This window comes from Syngnathus floridae, chromosome 15, assembly GCF_059516105.1.
Source record: "Syngnathus floridae isolate MCC-2025c chromosome 15, RoL_Sflo_1.0, whole genome shotgun sequence".
NCBI lineage: Eukaryota > Metazoa > Chordata > Actinopteri > Syngnathiformes > Syngnathidae > Syngnathus > Syngnathus floridae.
In genome coordinates, this window is record NC_142427.1 from 8,224,989 (window position 1) to 8,241,546 (window position 16,558).

Consider the following 16,558-nt stretch of genomic DNA (forward strand, 5'->3'; position numbering starts at 1 on the left):
TGTTCACATGCATAATGTTGATTGTATGTACATTATCATTTATTTCACATTGCCTTTATGTTATCAAGTTCAAATTAATTCCATACAATCTTCCCCAGAAAACATTATATTAATATTATATTGTTTTCCATATCTCCTTCTTTGATGTTACAAACAAATGAAATGCTAAATACTAAACATGTATTTTATATCAGGCTCATCCACTTCTTACTTTAGTTACATTAATTCTTTGTAATTTGTTTGCAAATAGATTTAATACCTTCATAGGTTGTTGTCTTCAGCTCGCTACTGCCACCAAGCGGTGGGGAAAAAACCCCACACACTCCACGCTCCAGTTAGCAGAAAAAGATATGGTTGAAATATGAATTCACAATGAACACAATAAAAACAAAGAACAACATTTTAGGTTATCATATTCACCATTTTAGGGATCCTCCATTAGATCTCGTCAAGCGAAAGTTGGGCTTGAAATAATCAACTTCATTTATGTACTTTGATTTTATGTCAACAGGAACTTGTCCTAATCTAGAAATAGTTTCAGGTTCTAAAATCACTGCAAGCGAGATGTTGCGGGAAACATCTGAATATTGCTATTTGTGACTTTGGGTTGAAATAGGGAGGGCGCAATGCATTCTGGGATTAGTAGGCGAAAGGATGCAAGTGCGTCACAGTCAACAAAGAATGCGATTGGTTAATTCAATCAATTTAATCAGTCAATTTAATTTATGCAATCGCAGTCATAATTCAGTCATTGATTTGGTCAAACATTTTTGACTCATTACTACTGCGTAACGAAAGACATCCTTAATAAAACACAGAAATATTTTTAGTCAAAATAAGATTTTACATCCTCTTTTTTTCACAGGCAAATTGAGACAAATATACACAGATTAATGTTTAAAAAAAAGATATCGTTTGATAAAAATGCAGAACCGAGCCACTATCACATGATTAAAACAAGCATACAAATGATTAAAAACTGTCCAAGCGTTTCCATCTTGATAACACGTACTGTACATTTATAGGGCTAGTGTAGCATTTAAGCAAGGATTAAAAAAAAAAAGAATAGTTCTTTAAAAAAACAAGTTTGAATTGATTATTCTAACAGTTTGATTCAATCATTTGAATGACACTGGAGAGGCCTCTGGGTGACAATGATCAAATCTATTTACATTTCATAAAATCAAATTTCATAAAAGTGTTTGTACAAGCAACAGGTTTAGGTGACCAGCACCTCATTAGTAGCTGAACATCTGCTGTGTGGTGCCACTTTGCTGCTGTGACGTGGGTGGCTGACTCTGGCCGGACTGGCCTCCCTCGGGGACCTGACTCTGGACCCCGTGAACGTCCCCCTGGGTGCCTTCAACCACAGGAGTGACCTGACCGCCCTCGGCCGTGGGTACTGGCCTCCAGGCCAGAGTCTGGGCTTCAAGCTGGTGACTCATGGGGTTGACAAGAGTGGCAAGGTTGATGAAGTGTGAAACCGACTGGGCTGACTGTCCTCCCGCTGGACCGACGGTTTCTGGGCCCAGCTCGGCGGGCCTGTTGTGCAGCATGGCCGAGCCGCTGACCGTGTCGAAGGTCACCGTGAGGATGGAGTTGTCCAGCGATAGTGGCCGGTCGCCGGCTGTCAGGTGCCCGACGGCTACGGGTTGCAGGCTTGTGAACTGAGCTGGTGTAGGGCTGGGCGCGACCGCCATGTTGCTCAGCCCCACGGAGTTGTTAGGGGAGGAGGCGGATGGAGCGTTGGGGTCAGTGAGAACAACCACCTGAAATAATCCCAATATAGGAATTAGAGCACGATTTCATTGAACAGAATATTATTTGGCAACTCCGAGCGTACCTGCTGGATACTCTGCACCGCAGAGCTCGTTTCTGTCTCCTCACCAATGATCACAGTGTTGAATTCTGGCAGATGTTTGGGCTCTGTGAAATCAACGTAATCGTCTGATCCGGAAAGTTCTGGCTCGGGCGCGACTCTGAGCTTCTTCTTGGTCTGGCGAGTAGGTCGGCTGGGTCTTTCCTGAGACAGGCTGTCTTTTACTAGCGTCAGGCTTGGCTAAAAGATTGTCATTTATTATATTTCACAAACCATACGACAAAATTACGTGCATAAATTAGACTTCGAGCTAACCTGCGCGATGCTGATTGACGAATCGTTGATTGTGGATGATTCCTGAAATTCATCAAAGTCGTCAATTCTCACGGGGACAACCTTGAAACACAAAAGGCAAACCAGGTTAATGTGTAATTGCATCAAGTCCAACTAAATAAGCCGTGACGCTCACCTCTGGGTGTTTGCGTCGGAGGTGTCGGTTCATCGAGGCCCGCGTGGAAACCTTTGTGCCGCAGAGATTACACGATTGGGCTTCTACTTTCTCGTGAGTCAGGTGCACGTGCTTCTGCAGCATGTACTCGGTTAGGTACTTCTTATCGCAGGTGGCGCAAGTCCAGGTCTTTCCCACTGTCGAGAGGGGGAACACGGTGAGGCTAGCGTAACTAGCTTAACTATTATTAAGAAAATATGACAAATGAACCAAGCGAGATGCCAACTCCAGAGAATACTTACCTGTATGAATGAGTTTATGTGTCTCCAGAGTTGTTCTTTCACTGAATGTCTTCCCACACAACTCACACATGAAATCCTTTGTACCTACAAAAAATAAATAAATATGACCGAATACATCGACAATTTTAACTCAGCAATTTGAAACAATAACTCACCTGTGTGTCTCTTAAAATGTTTGAGCATGTTGACTTTCTGGGCAAACTTGCGGTTACACTCCTTACATTCATACTCTTTGATACCCTTGTGTAACTTCATGTGATGCCTGAGGGCATGCTTGGTCTTCATGCCTGCAAGTAGGTTCCATCATGTCCAAAGCATCCAAGCAACAGCTACTCCATGCAGACAATAAAAGCTGACCTTTGCCACACTCTGCGCACAGGAAGTCTCGGATGTCGTCGTGGACCCTCAGGTGCTCCTTCAGCATGTCCTTCCTTGCAAATGATTTGCCGCATTTGTCACAGCCGTGGCTCTTCACCCCTGCAGGATGTGCAAGTCTCTATTTAGATTGTACCTACCTAATACCGTATTTTCCAGACTATAGGGCGCACTTAAAAACCTAAAATGTTCTCAAAAGCCGACTGTGCACCTTATAGTCCAGTGCGCCTTACATATGGACCAAATTCCTAAATTTAAATTGGTCCGAAGCATTGTGTCATGAAATCAATCATAAGTGGTCCGCTGAAGACTCTGAATCATGAATCAAAAAGACTATGGATCATTATTTTGTGGTTATAAAGTAATTTGTTGCGTCTGAAGTTGAAATAAAAAAGATAAAATGGAGAATGATTTGGATTAAAAATCTGAGATGATGCATTAATGCTGAGCCTTATAGACCGCTGTGCCTTATATAAGGACAAAGTTTTAAAATGGGCCATTCATTGAAGGTGCGCCTTATAGTCCGGAAAATACATTATATGTAGACCTAAAAAAATCAAAAATTTGATACATTTGCATGACCTCACCAGTGTGGATGATCTTGTGCCTTTCCAGGTTACCGATACTGTTGAAGATTCGGCCACATATTTCACAGGGATGGATATACCTTTGCGAGACAAAAATTTGCATTCTACTACATTGAAGCAACTCAATTTTGGAAAGGGAAATAATATGCTTACTTCTGCACAGCGGGGTCAGGCAGTTGCTCTCTGTGGATGACCAGGTGAGCGTTGTACGTGGCCTTGAGTGCAAAACGCCGGTTGCAGATGGCGCAGCCGAAACCTCGCTCTTTGTGCTGCTCCGTGATGTGTTTCAGATATTCTCGACCCTTGGCGAAGGACATCTGCGTACGCGGCAAAAAGCCCCCATTTGAATTCACGTTGGGATCACATTGACATCTTGAAAGCCTACCTGACATTTCTTGCAGTGATACTTATGGTGCTCGGGGTCATCTTCATCTTCTTCATCTTCATCCTTTTCGTCACTATCGGCTGTTGGAATGCCGATCTTTTTAATGAAGTCCTCCCTCTTCTGCTCATCCATTACGGCAATATCCTGCAATGAGGAGAACCTGATATTGAGATGTTTGTCAAAATGTCATTATTTTAATAGGATTGTCATTTTAATCATTGTTAATTAATTTTTTTAACAATTCAATATTGCTGGAGATTATTTTAGTTATCTATGATGAGAGCTAAAATATCATCGATGCCTGATTAATTAATTATTTTTTATTAATTATTTCTCCTCTTCATCATCTAAATAAGAAAGTCACTTGTGAGGCTGCAAACGGATTAGCGACCAATGCCTGACCTTGAAGTGCACGTGAATGTGATCTCGAAGCACGTCCACTCGGAAGAACTTGCGGCCGCAGATCTCGCAGGTGTACTTTTTATCGCCGTGAGTCAGCAGATGTTTGTTCATGTTACTTCGGCAGGAGAACACCTGTTCACACACACACACGTGAGAATAATGCTCAAACATCTGCCATCTTGTGCAAGTGCTGGAAAAGCAAAGCAGAAAAAGTTCACCTTTCCACAGATGGGACACGGTGATGGTTCCTTTCTGTACTTGCACGCTTCTTCTCCATTGGTCTCCAACTCCTCTCGCTTCATGTGTTTTTGCCCTGTTTAAATGACATGTGGCTTAGCGAAAACCCTGAAGCTCTCGACAATAATAGGAATTTCCTGGGTAAACAGCGATAACGTAATTCCTTTGTTGTCATTGTTCAACCGCGAGCAGACAGGTATTAGAACAGCAGGTGTGCCGAGTCACTATGTTCTCACCGACGCTGTGCCTCCTGTGGTGCTCCTGCATGACGTCTTTGCGATAGAACATCTTGTTACAGATTTCACAGGAGTAGAGCTTCTCTCCGTGTTTTTTCTTGTGCTTGGACAGGTTGCTGTTTGTGGAGAAGAAGCGGGAGCAGATATCGCACTGGAATGTCTTGTCGTCTAGCGGAAAAAAGAAAAATACATTTCATTTCGATATGTCAAACAAAATGTAATAAAATAAAAAATAAAAAATCCTTACCTGTCCTGCAGTTGTGGAAATTTAAGGCATTTTGCAGGCGGAAGGATTTGTCACAAGTCATGCATTTATATTTATATTCCAGGTCGGGCTGTTACACAAATGCACGACAAGTGTTTTTTTTAACAAGCAGGTTTGACAGAGAAGCTGATTATGGATTAAAAAATTACCCACCACATTTTTACTGTGTTTGTACGAGATGTGCTGCTTCAGGCTCTCCTTCCGACTGAACAACTTATCGCAGTCGTCACACTTGAACAGTTTATCACCTGGAGAGATGACGAGAAAATTCACTTGAATTCAAATCCAAAGAGGAACCTGATGGAGTAAAATCGTCCCAGTACCGTGTGATCGGATATGTCGGTTCAGGTTACTGCTGTTCTGAAAGACCTTGGTGCACAGGGAGCAGCGGTACACCCTTTTGTGCTCTCGGATTTTGTGTCTCTTATGCGCAATCCCGACGTCTGCTGCCCCGAGATGACGGTTTCTCTCTGTAGGAACTGCTGATTCGGAAGTAAGCGACTGCGTGCTCACCACGGGGGGCTTCACATCTGCACATATGAGGAACGTTATGGAGTAATAAATCTGCAGCTTTGGCAGCCTGGAATGATCACTTGTTTTTTTCACCTTTGCTTCTGCTTGCGGCGGCGGTGACAGGTCGAGGCCTGCGACCTTTCGCTCTCCTTCCACGAGTGAGCCCCCTCTTCACAGGAGGCCGGCCAGCGGGGGAGTGAATCTCCTCACTGGGCCCCACTGTGCTCTCCTCCTGTTCTGTTAGAGGATCTTCTGGGAGCTCTGGAGTGGTCATCAACTTCCTGACAGCACCTGTCATGGCCAATGTGAGAAGAACAGGCAAAGAACATTTTCACTGTCTACTATTACGACAAAATATGAAATAGAAATACGGCTTGCAATAAATTCAGGTTTATGCCCAATCCAACATTCAACAATAATACTGACTATTAAAATTCAAGAATTTCAAGCACCCTTTGGAACATGGTGGAAAGTATTATATAACCATCATTTTTAAGGATCGGCTTTATGACATCTAGTGATGTCTTTACAAGACAAGAGGTTTTTATAGTCTGTATTCATTTTCATATAGCGTGAGCTAGAGTCATCTACATAGTCACGGAATAATTTGAACTGGATTACCTGCATTTTTGTAGTTCGTTACAGGGGGGGGAGAGGAGCTGGTTTTCACGTAAGTCTCTATGACAGATCCAGAAGATGTAGTGAGATACAATTACCATATTTTATTTCGAAACACAACATAATTACAATGTTAGGAACCTTGAGGTGGCAATGGTTGAACTGGAAGCTTCAGCATGGGCTTCTCCATCTTTTTGGCATAGAAAGCTCCATACCAGACCCTCAGCTCTGCTCCTGGCAGCACATCCTAAGCAGCAAATGACCAAAGCAGAAATGGATGAGCTTAAGTGGACACTTGGAAGACGTCAGGGATTGGCAAACCTGGGATGTGTTGAAGAACACGTCATCGTCCTGCTGGTACGCTGTCAGATTCTGGTGTTGATGATCTGTGGCAGGTCGAACAAGCATCATCCAGTTACAGTCATCTTCACTACTGCAATCAAAGCACACCACGATGCCATCCTTCTGGAAGACCTGCTCATCAAAGGGGAGGAATTACATCAAAGTCGCAAACTACAAATATCTCAGGAAGCACATGAACGTACTTTCAAGGGAAACACGCCTTCGTTGTCCAAAACGGAGACCCGCTTCGCTTCGAAAGGCCCAAAACGAGTTCGTTTGACCAGCCGTCGCTGGACGAAGACTCCCTCGCCGCCTTCTGCCAAAGGTCTGATCTCCAGGCTATTAGGAATTGATGAACTGATACAGAATTGGAGTAAGTATTATTATCAAAACTATCAAACCCAAAACTATTCATAACACCGGGGGTATGAATAATTTTGGACTTGACTGTAAATGTGTAAATGCATTATGAGACTTGAATATCCAACATCAAAATTACTAATTTAATATTAATCCTTATGGAGCATGTTTACAATATGACATAGCTTTGGAAGTTCTGTACAGTGAGGTCAAATGTCAGAATACACACTTCAATTTACTTTTCGATGCAAAACTCAAATTGATCAATGGATTCCAGTCAATTGTGCACGCTCACCGGGCCCGACTGAGAACAAATGAGTCCTGAACGGTCACTAGGGGTCCTAATTCCGGGCACTCGGAATCATGGTACTGCCCACAGTCCTCACACCCTATAATCAAGCACACACAGATACCAAAACCTGCCATTACACAGACATGGACTTCCATAGGCATAAGATGCTGAGATGATCCATACTCACAGATGCACTCCTCTGGAGTCTGAGCTGCCATTCTGTAAACCTAGCAACAAATAACAACGTTGTAAGTAGGAAACCAAAGAGTTGACAGATGTCAAATGAGAGAGAGAAAGAGAAAATGACTGGCTATACGGATATAAATGAAATGATGGGTTTGCAATTTTATTTTAATGCGGTGCTATGGAGCGCCATTGATTGCGCAAACAAAATAATATTTTGACAGCATGAAAGAAGCGACATAGTTGGAGCCAACATGTCAACGTGTGCAGTCCGAGTAGATCCAGGATTTCAGTTGCTCCCAAACTGTAGCCGGGTTTTAACTCCGATCTCAGGGTCTGGTCTCGAATAAAAATGTAACAAAGAACAGTCGGCATGGCGGATGGACGGGAGACGCAAAGCGCCAAACCGGAGTCGCAATGCCTCGGTGTCCAGTAAACAGCAATGCAGGCGACAAGGGTGAACCCGCAGCGATTTAAAAGAACCGGCTACACATTTTCTACCCAACTATGGCGAGATTTTGCAGGAGTACCACATAGATTGATGGTGAAATATCTTACCCTTTCTGCAAAAGACACTTCATTTATAGAATCCTGACTCCGGGTTCCAATCCGCTCCAGAAACGGCGCAGGACCGGAAATGAGATGCCTGATGCATTGTGGGAGTTGTAGTCAAAGTTGAATTTTGGACGACAGACGTTAATTTGTGTCCTTACTATCTATAACGGATCAAAACTGACATAATAAATACAATTGTAAATAAAAACTACTATAAAATATAATGAAAAAAAAGCATGTTTTCTCTTTTTCTTACTATCTATGGAGGATCAAAACTGACAATAAATGCGATTTTAAATAAAAACTAATATAAAATATAGTGAAAAAATGCACGTTTTCTCTTTTTTTTTTACAACTATTTTTGCAACTCCATATATGCTTATAAATCTAATAACTACAACCAATACAAAAATCCTAATCATGCAATCAGTATTTATTGCTGAAAATTTAATGATTTGACAGTTAGGTTATTTCTGTAATAATACAGCTGATCTGTTTCTGTGCAAACAGAAGATACCCACACACACACAAAAAATCAACAGCCCTTTTGTTTACTGAATGCTTTATAGTAGCGTAGTGCAAACAGGTTACTAGACACAGCAAAATTTAACACCTCTAAGAAGCAGGAGTCATTGCTGGAAGAGGAGCCTGTAATCGGATAAGGGCCATACGACACAATGAAGGACAAAGAAAAGCAAATGGGTTCCAAGAAACGCTCAATGGCATAAATGCAGAAGTCTGTTTTTTTCTGTGCATAGGCTTTATAATGAGGCATGGGAGCCAAAAGCTGAGTCAAGGTTCTCATCTAGAGCGCATTTGTGCACAGAGCTACTGTAAGGCAATCTTAGCACTGCATATCGTTTTACATCTTAGTCATTAAAATGGAAGGTACAGTAGTTAGCGACAACAGCCTGCAGACACACCTTTTAAATCAAAAAGCAAAAACAATCTGTTTGATTTCAATCAGCATCTGACATACCGGACGTTAAAAAAGTAGTTTTATGTGTGGTACTGCGGCCATGAAGCTGAGGATCTAACTAGAAAACTAGTTGTGTGAAACATAATGTCGCTGAGTGTGATGTCATAGTTGCAGGGTGAAAGTCATTAAGGGTCATTCTAGTGTACATGAAAAATATTTTGGGAAGACGCAATACATTTGCATTGTTTAAAACACACACACAAAAAAGCACACATTGTGTTATCCTATCAACAGTGTGATGATTTTATATTTAGGATATTTTGGACATTGATATTGCACGGCTGATGCGAATTTTGATGTTACAAGTGTTACTGTACTTGCAAATCACTCACATCTGACGTACTGACCTCTGAGTGAAAAGAAATAATATGCATACAAATGTCGTGTTTAAATACCATACGTCAAAAGTATTTGTGCCCAGAAGTAGTCATGTCACTCCCACCGCCTTGCACCAATGCATCATCTCCCTTTGTGAATATTTGGAACAGTCATTGCACTCAAAATAGAAAAGATACGTGAAAAGTGTGCAAATCCTCCAAGCCCACTCTCATGTTCATCATTGGCCCTGTTGATCCGTCGTATAAAAAATACGGTTCACAGCAGGGATGGTTGATATTTCAAAGTCAGGGAGGTAGAGACGATGGCCCACAACCGTCCCATCAGTTGCTAACAAGGCCGCAGAAAACCCAATTGAGGAACCATGCAAAGTCATATCCTCTGAGATATGATTGACTCATATTCTGCAGAGTTTTTTTTTTTTTGTCACAAACAATACAGGTGCCCCGCTGTGCTGGCCAGCCAATGGAAGACAAAAATCCCAAAGACGTACAGAGGGCAAGTTTGAGGTGGTAGTTGTCGATGAGGGAGGGAGAGAAGGACGTGTCACGCAGGAGGCTGCCCAATGGAAGCGGAACCATTCGCTTTGCTTTTGCCTTTACGGCTGAGGATGCGGCTGATGGTAGCAGTTTTGCTGGCCCGCTCCGCAGTGGCAGGAGGCTCCAGGTAGACCAGGTCATTGTGCGACTGGCTCATTCCAGGCTCCTTGCGCTGGTGCCGCCGTCGGAAGAACAACTTGGCGCTCTTCCTCAGGAAGCTTCCTGGAGTACACAAGTGGACAGGGTGAAACGTGCTCTCATCATTTGACCTTTAGCTTTCGTAAAAAAGTCAACGCACGTATAGTCGACAGTGATTGCTATAATCAATAAGGTGCTCGAGTTTGCTGAGAGCAGTTTAACACATTCTACCCACTCAAACGACACACAATAAAAACTACTAAAACTACTACTACTACCCACAAGTGGTAACTTACTCATCTGGATATATCGTGCGCTTAGGACTGCTTTCCTCTAAGATGGCAGTAATCATAGCACAAACGTTGAGAGAGTGATGAGAAAAAAGAAAACAGACCATAGAACCAAGAAATGACAGAAATAAAAACGGACAGGGCAGAAAATCTGGTCGATATTAGCGCTGAATAATTTAGCTAAACCTCAAAAGTCAAACACATCATGATTTTTTTTTTTAAATTGCCCCTCGGAAATAATACAAAGTGAATTAACGACACGCCATCTCACCTCTTCTCTTTTTACAGCTGACCTCCGACACGCACATGGAGAGCGAGGTATGATTTTGATCCTCTCCATCGTGGCTCTCCCAAGTTTCGGGAGGACGGCCCACTCCGCTGGGACCGTCCTCGTGTTCAGAGCCCTCCGGCGGGCTACTGGTCCCTGACATAATGGCCGTGGTCATATCCTGAGAAGAGCTTTCATCTGACATTGAGGCATCCATCGCTGCAGCGTAGCCCGCCATCAGAGCCAGCTCGTCATCCTGGGACAACGGTGTCTGGGGGAAAATAATCAGAGTCAAGCAAAAATATGCTTAAACTAAGCTAGCTCATCCTTACTTTGGCGATCCCGGAGATGATGATGGTACTCTTCTTCACCGGAGACCTGAGCTTCTGCTTGGCGGACTGATGGAGTTGTTTGATGGCGGCCTCGGCCACGGGGTCGGTGCCGTTCAGCATCAGCAACTCGGTGTCTGAAGAAGACAGGGCCTTGCTAACCGTTGCTCCCAACATTGACATCTGCTCGGAAACACGGCGCTCGGAAATCTTGGGCTTCAGGGTCAAAGCTCTTTGTGAAGAATCTGAAGATAAACACGAAAAAAATGGCATCAGCAAAATTGAATTATATTTTCAATTCTAGTAATGGTTTACAATTCTTCATCCTTTTTGTCGTACCAATGCTTAGTCCAGGAGGGAGCACCCGGCCCGGTTTGCTCTTGACCGCAGTGATGGTGGTGACCACCGTGCCACAGGGCATGACGGTCCGGTCCATCTCCACTTTCTTGGTGGAGGCGGGGGTCGGAGGCTGCCAGGACCTCACCTCACTGGGATCCAGATACGTCAACTGAAAAATGGCGAGTTAATACGCTGCGACACCTTTGCTGGAATATAGAAAAAGTGTCTTACATCAGTAGTAAGGGATCCTGTCACTACATCTTTGGTCATGAGAGGAAATGTTTGTTTTCCTTTGGGCTGCTTCCTAACAAGGTCAAAAGGCACTGACACCTGTCCCAAAAAGCCATCTGCAATTGAGAAAGGACAGTTTCGTCAAACCGTGCGATCATCATAGGATGGCTACACAATACTTTTAATTCTTCACCTTCTTGAGATTGTGCATCACTCATCAATAGAATTAAAAGCTCCTTTGATCGGCCATTCAGTTCACTGGAAAGTACAAATATTACAGGCGGGGGAGAAAATAAGTCATTTTGAGAGAGAGGACGAGTACAACTTCCTGTGATGATGGTGTGTTGCGAAATTTACAAGACAAAAGGCTGATCCCAGGCCAGATTAGCTGTGTTCTTCAAAGCTGGTGTATGAAATTTTTGTGGAGGGTCATCTAACTGCAGTACACACAGAGGACTTGTGCTGCCTGCAATAATAAAAACAAAACAAAAAAAAAGTCATCTTAGAGTCTACATCAATTTTGAGCAAGGCCGACTGTCAACCAGGAGACATAATAATTCTTCATATCAGTAAGTATTAAGATGAAAAAAAGAATGTCTTCCTCGAGTTGAATGCATTATTCAACAGACTTGAGAGCTAATCAAATGTGTTGAAGCAAGACTGAATATTGCTTTTGCAACTTCCTCTTCCTCATTCTGATGGGAAAAAGAGCTGCATTTAACATTATCCACAGAATGAATATTCTAATAATAATTATGACTACATATAATGGACTATTAAAAAAAATCACAACACCAGACTTCCTGTCAATCATCCTAAAATATTAATACTGTAAGTGTATTTATGTGACATTATTATATATGACATTACGTCATTATGACGGTTTGTAATGTGAATACCAGCAGCATCTTCCTGCTGACTGAGTGTCACCCGAATGTTTTTCACCAGCAGCTTCCAGTCGTGGGCGCGAGGAGGTTTGGGGGGTGAAAACACTTTGTTGCAAGGTTCCTGTTGAAGACAATGGAATATATATATATATATTTTTTTTATTAATTGCTGTCCATTTCATGTGATACTTATTCACAAGGGGGAAAAACTGGTGGTTAAAACGAGGCATGACTCAAGCACCCACCTTGACCTCACAGGCCTGAGAAGGCTTGCAGCTCAATAACACAGAAGGTTGCGTCGCCCAGAGGACTTGCCTCAACTGCTCCTTTACTGCTGCCACGCAGGAAGTGCTGACGTTGTGCTGATCAGACAGACGATGAGAGCAATGAAATCATACTTGGAACATGGAAATCAAACTTGACCTTTTCAACGTACAATGAACATTTGAAACTGCAGTCAGGGTCTTTATTCGGTGATCCGTGCATTACCCTGGAAATTACCTGGCTCAAACTGGGGGTCACTTGCACCATTTCGGTCTCCAGGTGAGAAATCCCCCAGCTCACTCCGACCTGATCTTCCGCTTCTTGCAATTGTAACTCAAGCTGAGGAACACAAAGGGGAGAATTTTAATGAATGCCTGAAGGGAGGTTTTCAGATACAAATTCAAATGTGCAAAAATTCGACTTGGTCAGAGGATTATTAAAAAAAGGTGCATTCCAAATTTGAAGCCAGCTGCTAAGAGATGAAGCAAAAACAAGAAGTGAGAACACCAACTACAGCTGCCAGTCGTGTCTTAGCATGTTTGGATTTCAAGTGTTGGATTTCAGAGCTGCCTGCGTAATGCCAAACATGCCAAACAAAACCCACGTCGGAGCGCAATGAAGACCTCTAGATTGATCCAAAGAACAATATCACAGTGTGCGGTGCGCTGACTGCCAAATCAGGACGGTTCCCACAACAAATAACAGTTTTCTCCTAAACAAAAGCACGAAAATAATTTGCAAGTGAAGCTTTTCATCTCCACTGAATAGTATTAAAAAGGTTTCAGAGTTCACACCATCTGGCTGATTTGATAGAACACTTGCCTGCTATTTAACAATGGAGCTGAGTTTACACAAAAGTGTCACATGGGTGTGCTCACGTGCAAGAAGCCATGTGGGCCAGGAGTGGGTTGAAAGGCCCTCGACTGCTTTCGATTGTCTACACACAACGTGTATTATTGTCAAGCCGGGACCATTCTAGCTTGTAAACCGAGTCAAAATTCCATTACATGGATGCGGTCGGTTTTTTGGACCTTTCCAGACTGAGCCGAAACAGCGAGAGCAAGCATTGAAGCCGACCTACGACCTCTAATCCTGACTTTAGCTCTCTAGCCTCTCACCTCAAGTTGTATTTATGGTACAAAGAGCTCAGGGAGCACCGAGGTGTTACAAGCACCTTATTGGTTTAAAAATAATCTTTAATACAACTGGGTTAGCCTGCATTGAAGATCTTAAACTGAACCTAAATACGGGATAAAAGCTTAGTGGAGCTAAAATGAGACCTTTGTTGTTGAGTTGGATGAAGGAAGATAAAGTGATGCTAAACATGCTAATTTGAGGGGCTGAGTCATCAACGTGCTATTTGCTAATTCTAGTCAGCAAGATGGAATATATTTGAGGTGCTATGAATAAATGGAGTAACCAACAGTTCAAATGAAGTAGGACAGTTTTACATGATTGCAGTGAAGTATTTGGGACGCAATCCCAGACAGATACCTCAACCATGTAATCTAATGCTACCGACAGGCAGTAGTGATCTAAATCTGGGCCACGTGTCATTTTAAATAAGATCTCACGAGTCACACTGTAAAAAAAGGGGGACACATTTGCCATAGATGTGAACTTCGCTCCATGTACCTGCAGCTCCAGCGGGGATATGCATACTCTGTATTTACAAGGATCCGCTGACATTGTTGTGTTTGTGGACACGCCGAGAGAGAACTGAAGCTTTTCGCCGACCACGCAACAGGAAGCAGTCTGTTGGAGGAAAACAGCGAGCCACTCAGGAGATGAACGTCGGCAACAAAAAGGAATGTTTGAACTCACGCGTCAAAGATGCATTTTAACAGAGCTGGCAGTGAATGACTTTAATTATGTAATTTAACAATGAAAGTACTTCAAAAGGATGTATCGTGATTTTTCTCGATTGTGGTAAATGTAAACACACACACTTGTGGGTTGCTTCTTGCTGTCAACCAACGTGGCAATGTAAGCTTCTTAAATAAAGACGCTGTGGCTAAGTAAAAATAAGCATCGGTTCATTACATTCCAGAGTAACAACAAAGTAATGGGTATGTTTGTGCACGTAATTGCCAACAACACAATGAAAAGGAATTTGTTCCAATCCGCTTTGTAGTGGCAGCTTGTTATGATTTCGGCACAAACCGGGGACTCAATCTACTTAGGTAATAATATTGAAACCTTTTATTATGGTGTCACTCTAGGTGAGTCATCTCTTTGTAGAGTTTCCAACGAATGGAGGTGCAATAAACTCACAATGGTCAATGTTTGCACACCACTTGGTTAATGGATGGACTAGGGTTGGCAAAAGAAAATATTAGTGATGAGTCAGTGATTGTGAGTGACTGCAGGCAATCTGCTCTGATCATGACGACTCTTTTTCAGCTAAATTAAGGACGGTTGACGAGACGCTCTTTTCCAGTAAGGTATTTACCAAAGTAAATTACATAACCAAGTCATTTTCACGTGCTTGTTTGTCAATGTCTCCTGTTCTGTTTGAAGCTGACAAGCAAACATTCCAATATTAATGCAAATCCAGTAGGCAAAATTATGTTAATGTAAGGCGCTGCAATAGAAACTCTTTTGAATTTGTCATGAAAGTTACTTTAAAATCTTCAAAAAAAAATGTGATATTAGATAGATAAAAAAGAGGTTTGGTTAGAAAATAAAAGTATATTCGGCACAAAATGTTCTGTAACCGGCAAAGACCGCTAAGAATCAAGCGTAATATTTGATATAGAAGAATTTATGAATGTCAAATTGCAAATATACTGAGCTGCAACTGCAGACTTTTGTCAAGTGTACCTTATTTTTGGTCGATTTCTTAAAGCGGGACACTTTGCTGATGGTGAGCTCAGCTGCTTCGATGTCATCTTCATCGAAGGTCAAAATAAGTGGACTCTGTTAAAAAAAAAAAACCTCAAATAAGCAACACCAAGTGAATGAAATGCCAAGCAATAACTGAGCAAATACCTGAGCTGTCTTTAATTATAAATATTTCAACCAACTTGCACATCTAATATCATCAGCTCATTTTGATCAGTACCAGCATCATACTGAGGTGACGAAGCAATAATGACTTACCCCACTCGTCTCCCTTGATTTGGAATTCAAAGCCTTGCACCATGCACCTCTCCATTGACGTTTCCAACTATTCAGTGACAGCGCCCATCCAAGCAGAGAGGCGGCTTCCTCCTTCGCCGCATTGTCCTCTACTACGCTTTTCTCCAACCCTGTTGCCCTTAGTTGGAAATACTGTACAAAATACAGTATCAGGGTAACTAGGGATGCAATAAAAAGTGTGACCATACATAGCCACTGCGGATCAGCCAGACCAAAATATGAACTGGAACTTTCCAGGTCGGACATTCTTTGCTGATAAAATGAAGATTACACCTTAACACACTTCCAGTGAAAGTGTCCCTTGCATCATTAGTTTTGCTTATAAACAAAATCAATTAAGACATTATAATAACCGCGTTGCATTCAATGCCCCAATGATGCTTCACGTCCATGTTGATCTTTGAAGATAAATCCCTATTGGGAAAAAAGGCGACAGTTCTTCCAAGTTCCCCTTCTCATAGCTGCGGGTAATTTTGAGTGTCAGGCGAGACTGCATAATAATACTCCTCCATCGAATTCGTTAGTTAGCTCACTTGGCTAATCCCAGCTAAGGCTCGCGTAACCAGCTCATTAGCAGAGAGGACTGAAAAACTTTCCCCTAAAAGGAATTATATCCAAAGTCCCCGGTGAGGCGCCAGAAGACGATGTCCAATTCATATTTAAAAAATGATCCAATGAAACATTTGTTAAAGGTGAAGCGAGACAGTGAGCCGCTCCCGTTTCTTGTGTACGTTTGTATGTGCACTGTAATGGTACGAGAAGTTACCGTTTGGATATGTGGCACAAACTGTAACTCCCATGATGCACCGCGAAGTCAATGCGACAGTTTCAAACTTTAAACATTGTTTACTATAAATTTATTATTCATAGTTCATATGTTTAGCAACTATATGTCACT

At 42.3% G+C, this 16,558-nt stretch overlaps 2 protein-coding genes and 1 long non-coding RNA gene across 5 annotated transcripts; 1 reads left to right on the forward strand and 2 right to left on the reverse strand.

Annotated features, from left to right (window-relative positions):
* Window positions 1-691: 691 nt before the first annotated feature.
* Window positions 692-8,011, reverse strand: prdm15 (PR domain containing 15). Of its 3 annotated transcripts, none has more exons than XM_088398250.1 (24): window positions 7,923-8,011; window positions 7,369-7,408; window positions 7,185-7,278; window positions 6,733-6,886; window positions 6,509-6,661; window positions 6,329-6,434; window positions 6,191-6,247; window positions 5,663-5,860; window positions 5,380-5,586; window positions 5,210-5,304; window positions 5,039-5,126; window positions 4,792-4,959; window positions 4,537-4,631; window positions 4,319-4,450; window positions 3,917-4,060; window positions 3,685-3,848; window positions 3,532-3,611; window positions 2,927-3,046; window positions 2,725-2,856; window positions 2,570-2,653; window positions 2,289-2,464; window positions 2,135-2,215; window positions 1,844-2,059; window positions 692-1,769 (listed from the first exon to the last, which is right to left on the reverse strand). In XM_088398250.1, exons 2-24 carry the CDS (start codon window positions 7,397-7,399, stop codon window positions 1,239-1,241), a joined length of 3,306 nt encoding a protein of 1,101 aa, XP_088254376.1. In that variant the 5' UTR covers window positions 7,400-7,408; window positions 7,923-8,011; the 3' UTR covers window positions 692-1,238. The 3 variants fall into 3 exon arrangements, with proteins under 3 accessions (XP_088254376.1, XP_088254377.1, XP_088254378.1); XM_088398251.1 differs by lacking the exon at window positions 7,923-8,011 and adding an exon at window positions 7,619-7,902; XM_088398252.1 differs by lacking the exon at window positions 6,191-6,247.
* LOC148386285 (uncharacterized) lies at window positions 6,005-11,868 on the forward strand. The gene is made up of 2 exons (XR_015863006.1): window positions 6,005-6,902; window positions 10,490-11,868. It is a non-coding gene; the product is annotated as an uncharacterized LOC148386285 (long non-coding RNA).
* Window positions 8,455-16,442, reverse strand: c2cd2 (C2 calcium dependent domain containing 2). Its single transcript, XM_088398254.1, has 13 exons — window positions 15,622-16,442; window positions 15,343-15,438; window positions 14,155-14,274; window positions 12,757-12,858; window positions 12,501-12,617; window positions 12,268-12,376; window positions 11,726-11,834; window positions 11,562-11,626; window positions 11,369-11,484; window positions 11,138-11,306; window positions 10,802-11,043; window positions 10,473-10,740; window positions 8,455-9,995 (listed from the first exon to the last, which is right to left on the reverse strand). Exons 1-13 carry the CDS (start codon window positions 15,904-15,906, stop codon window positions 9,781-9,783), a joined length of 2,013 nt encoding a protein of 670 aa, XP_088254380.1. The 5' UTR covers window positions 15,907-16,442; the 3' UTR covers window positions 8,455-9,780.
* Between the last annotated feature and the right edge of the window lie 116 nt (window positions 16,443-16,558).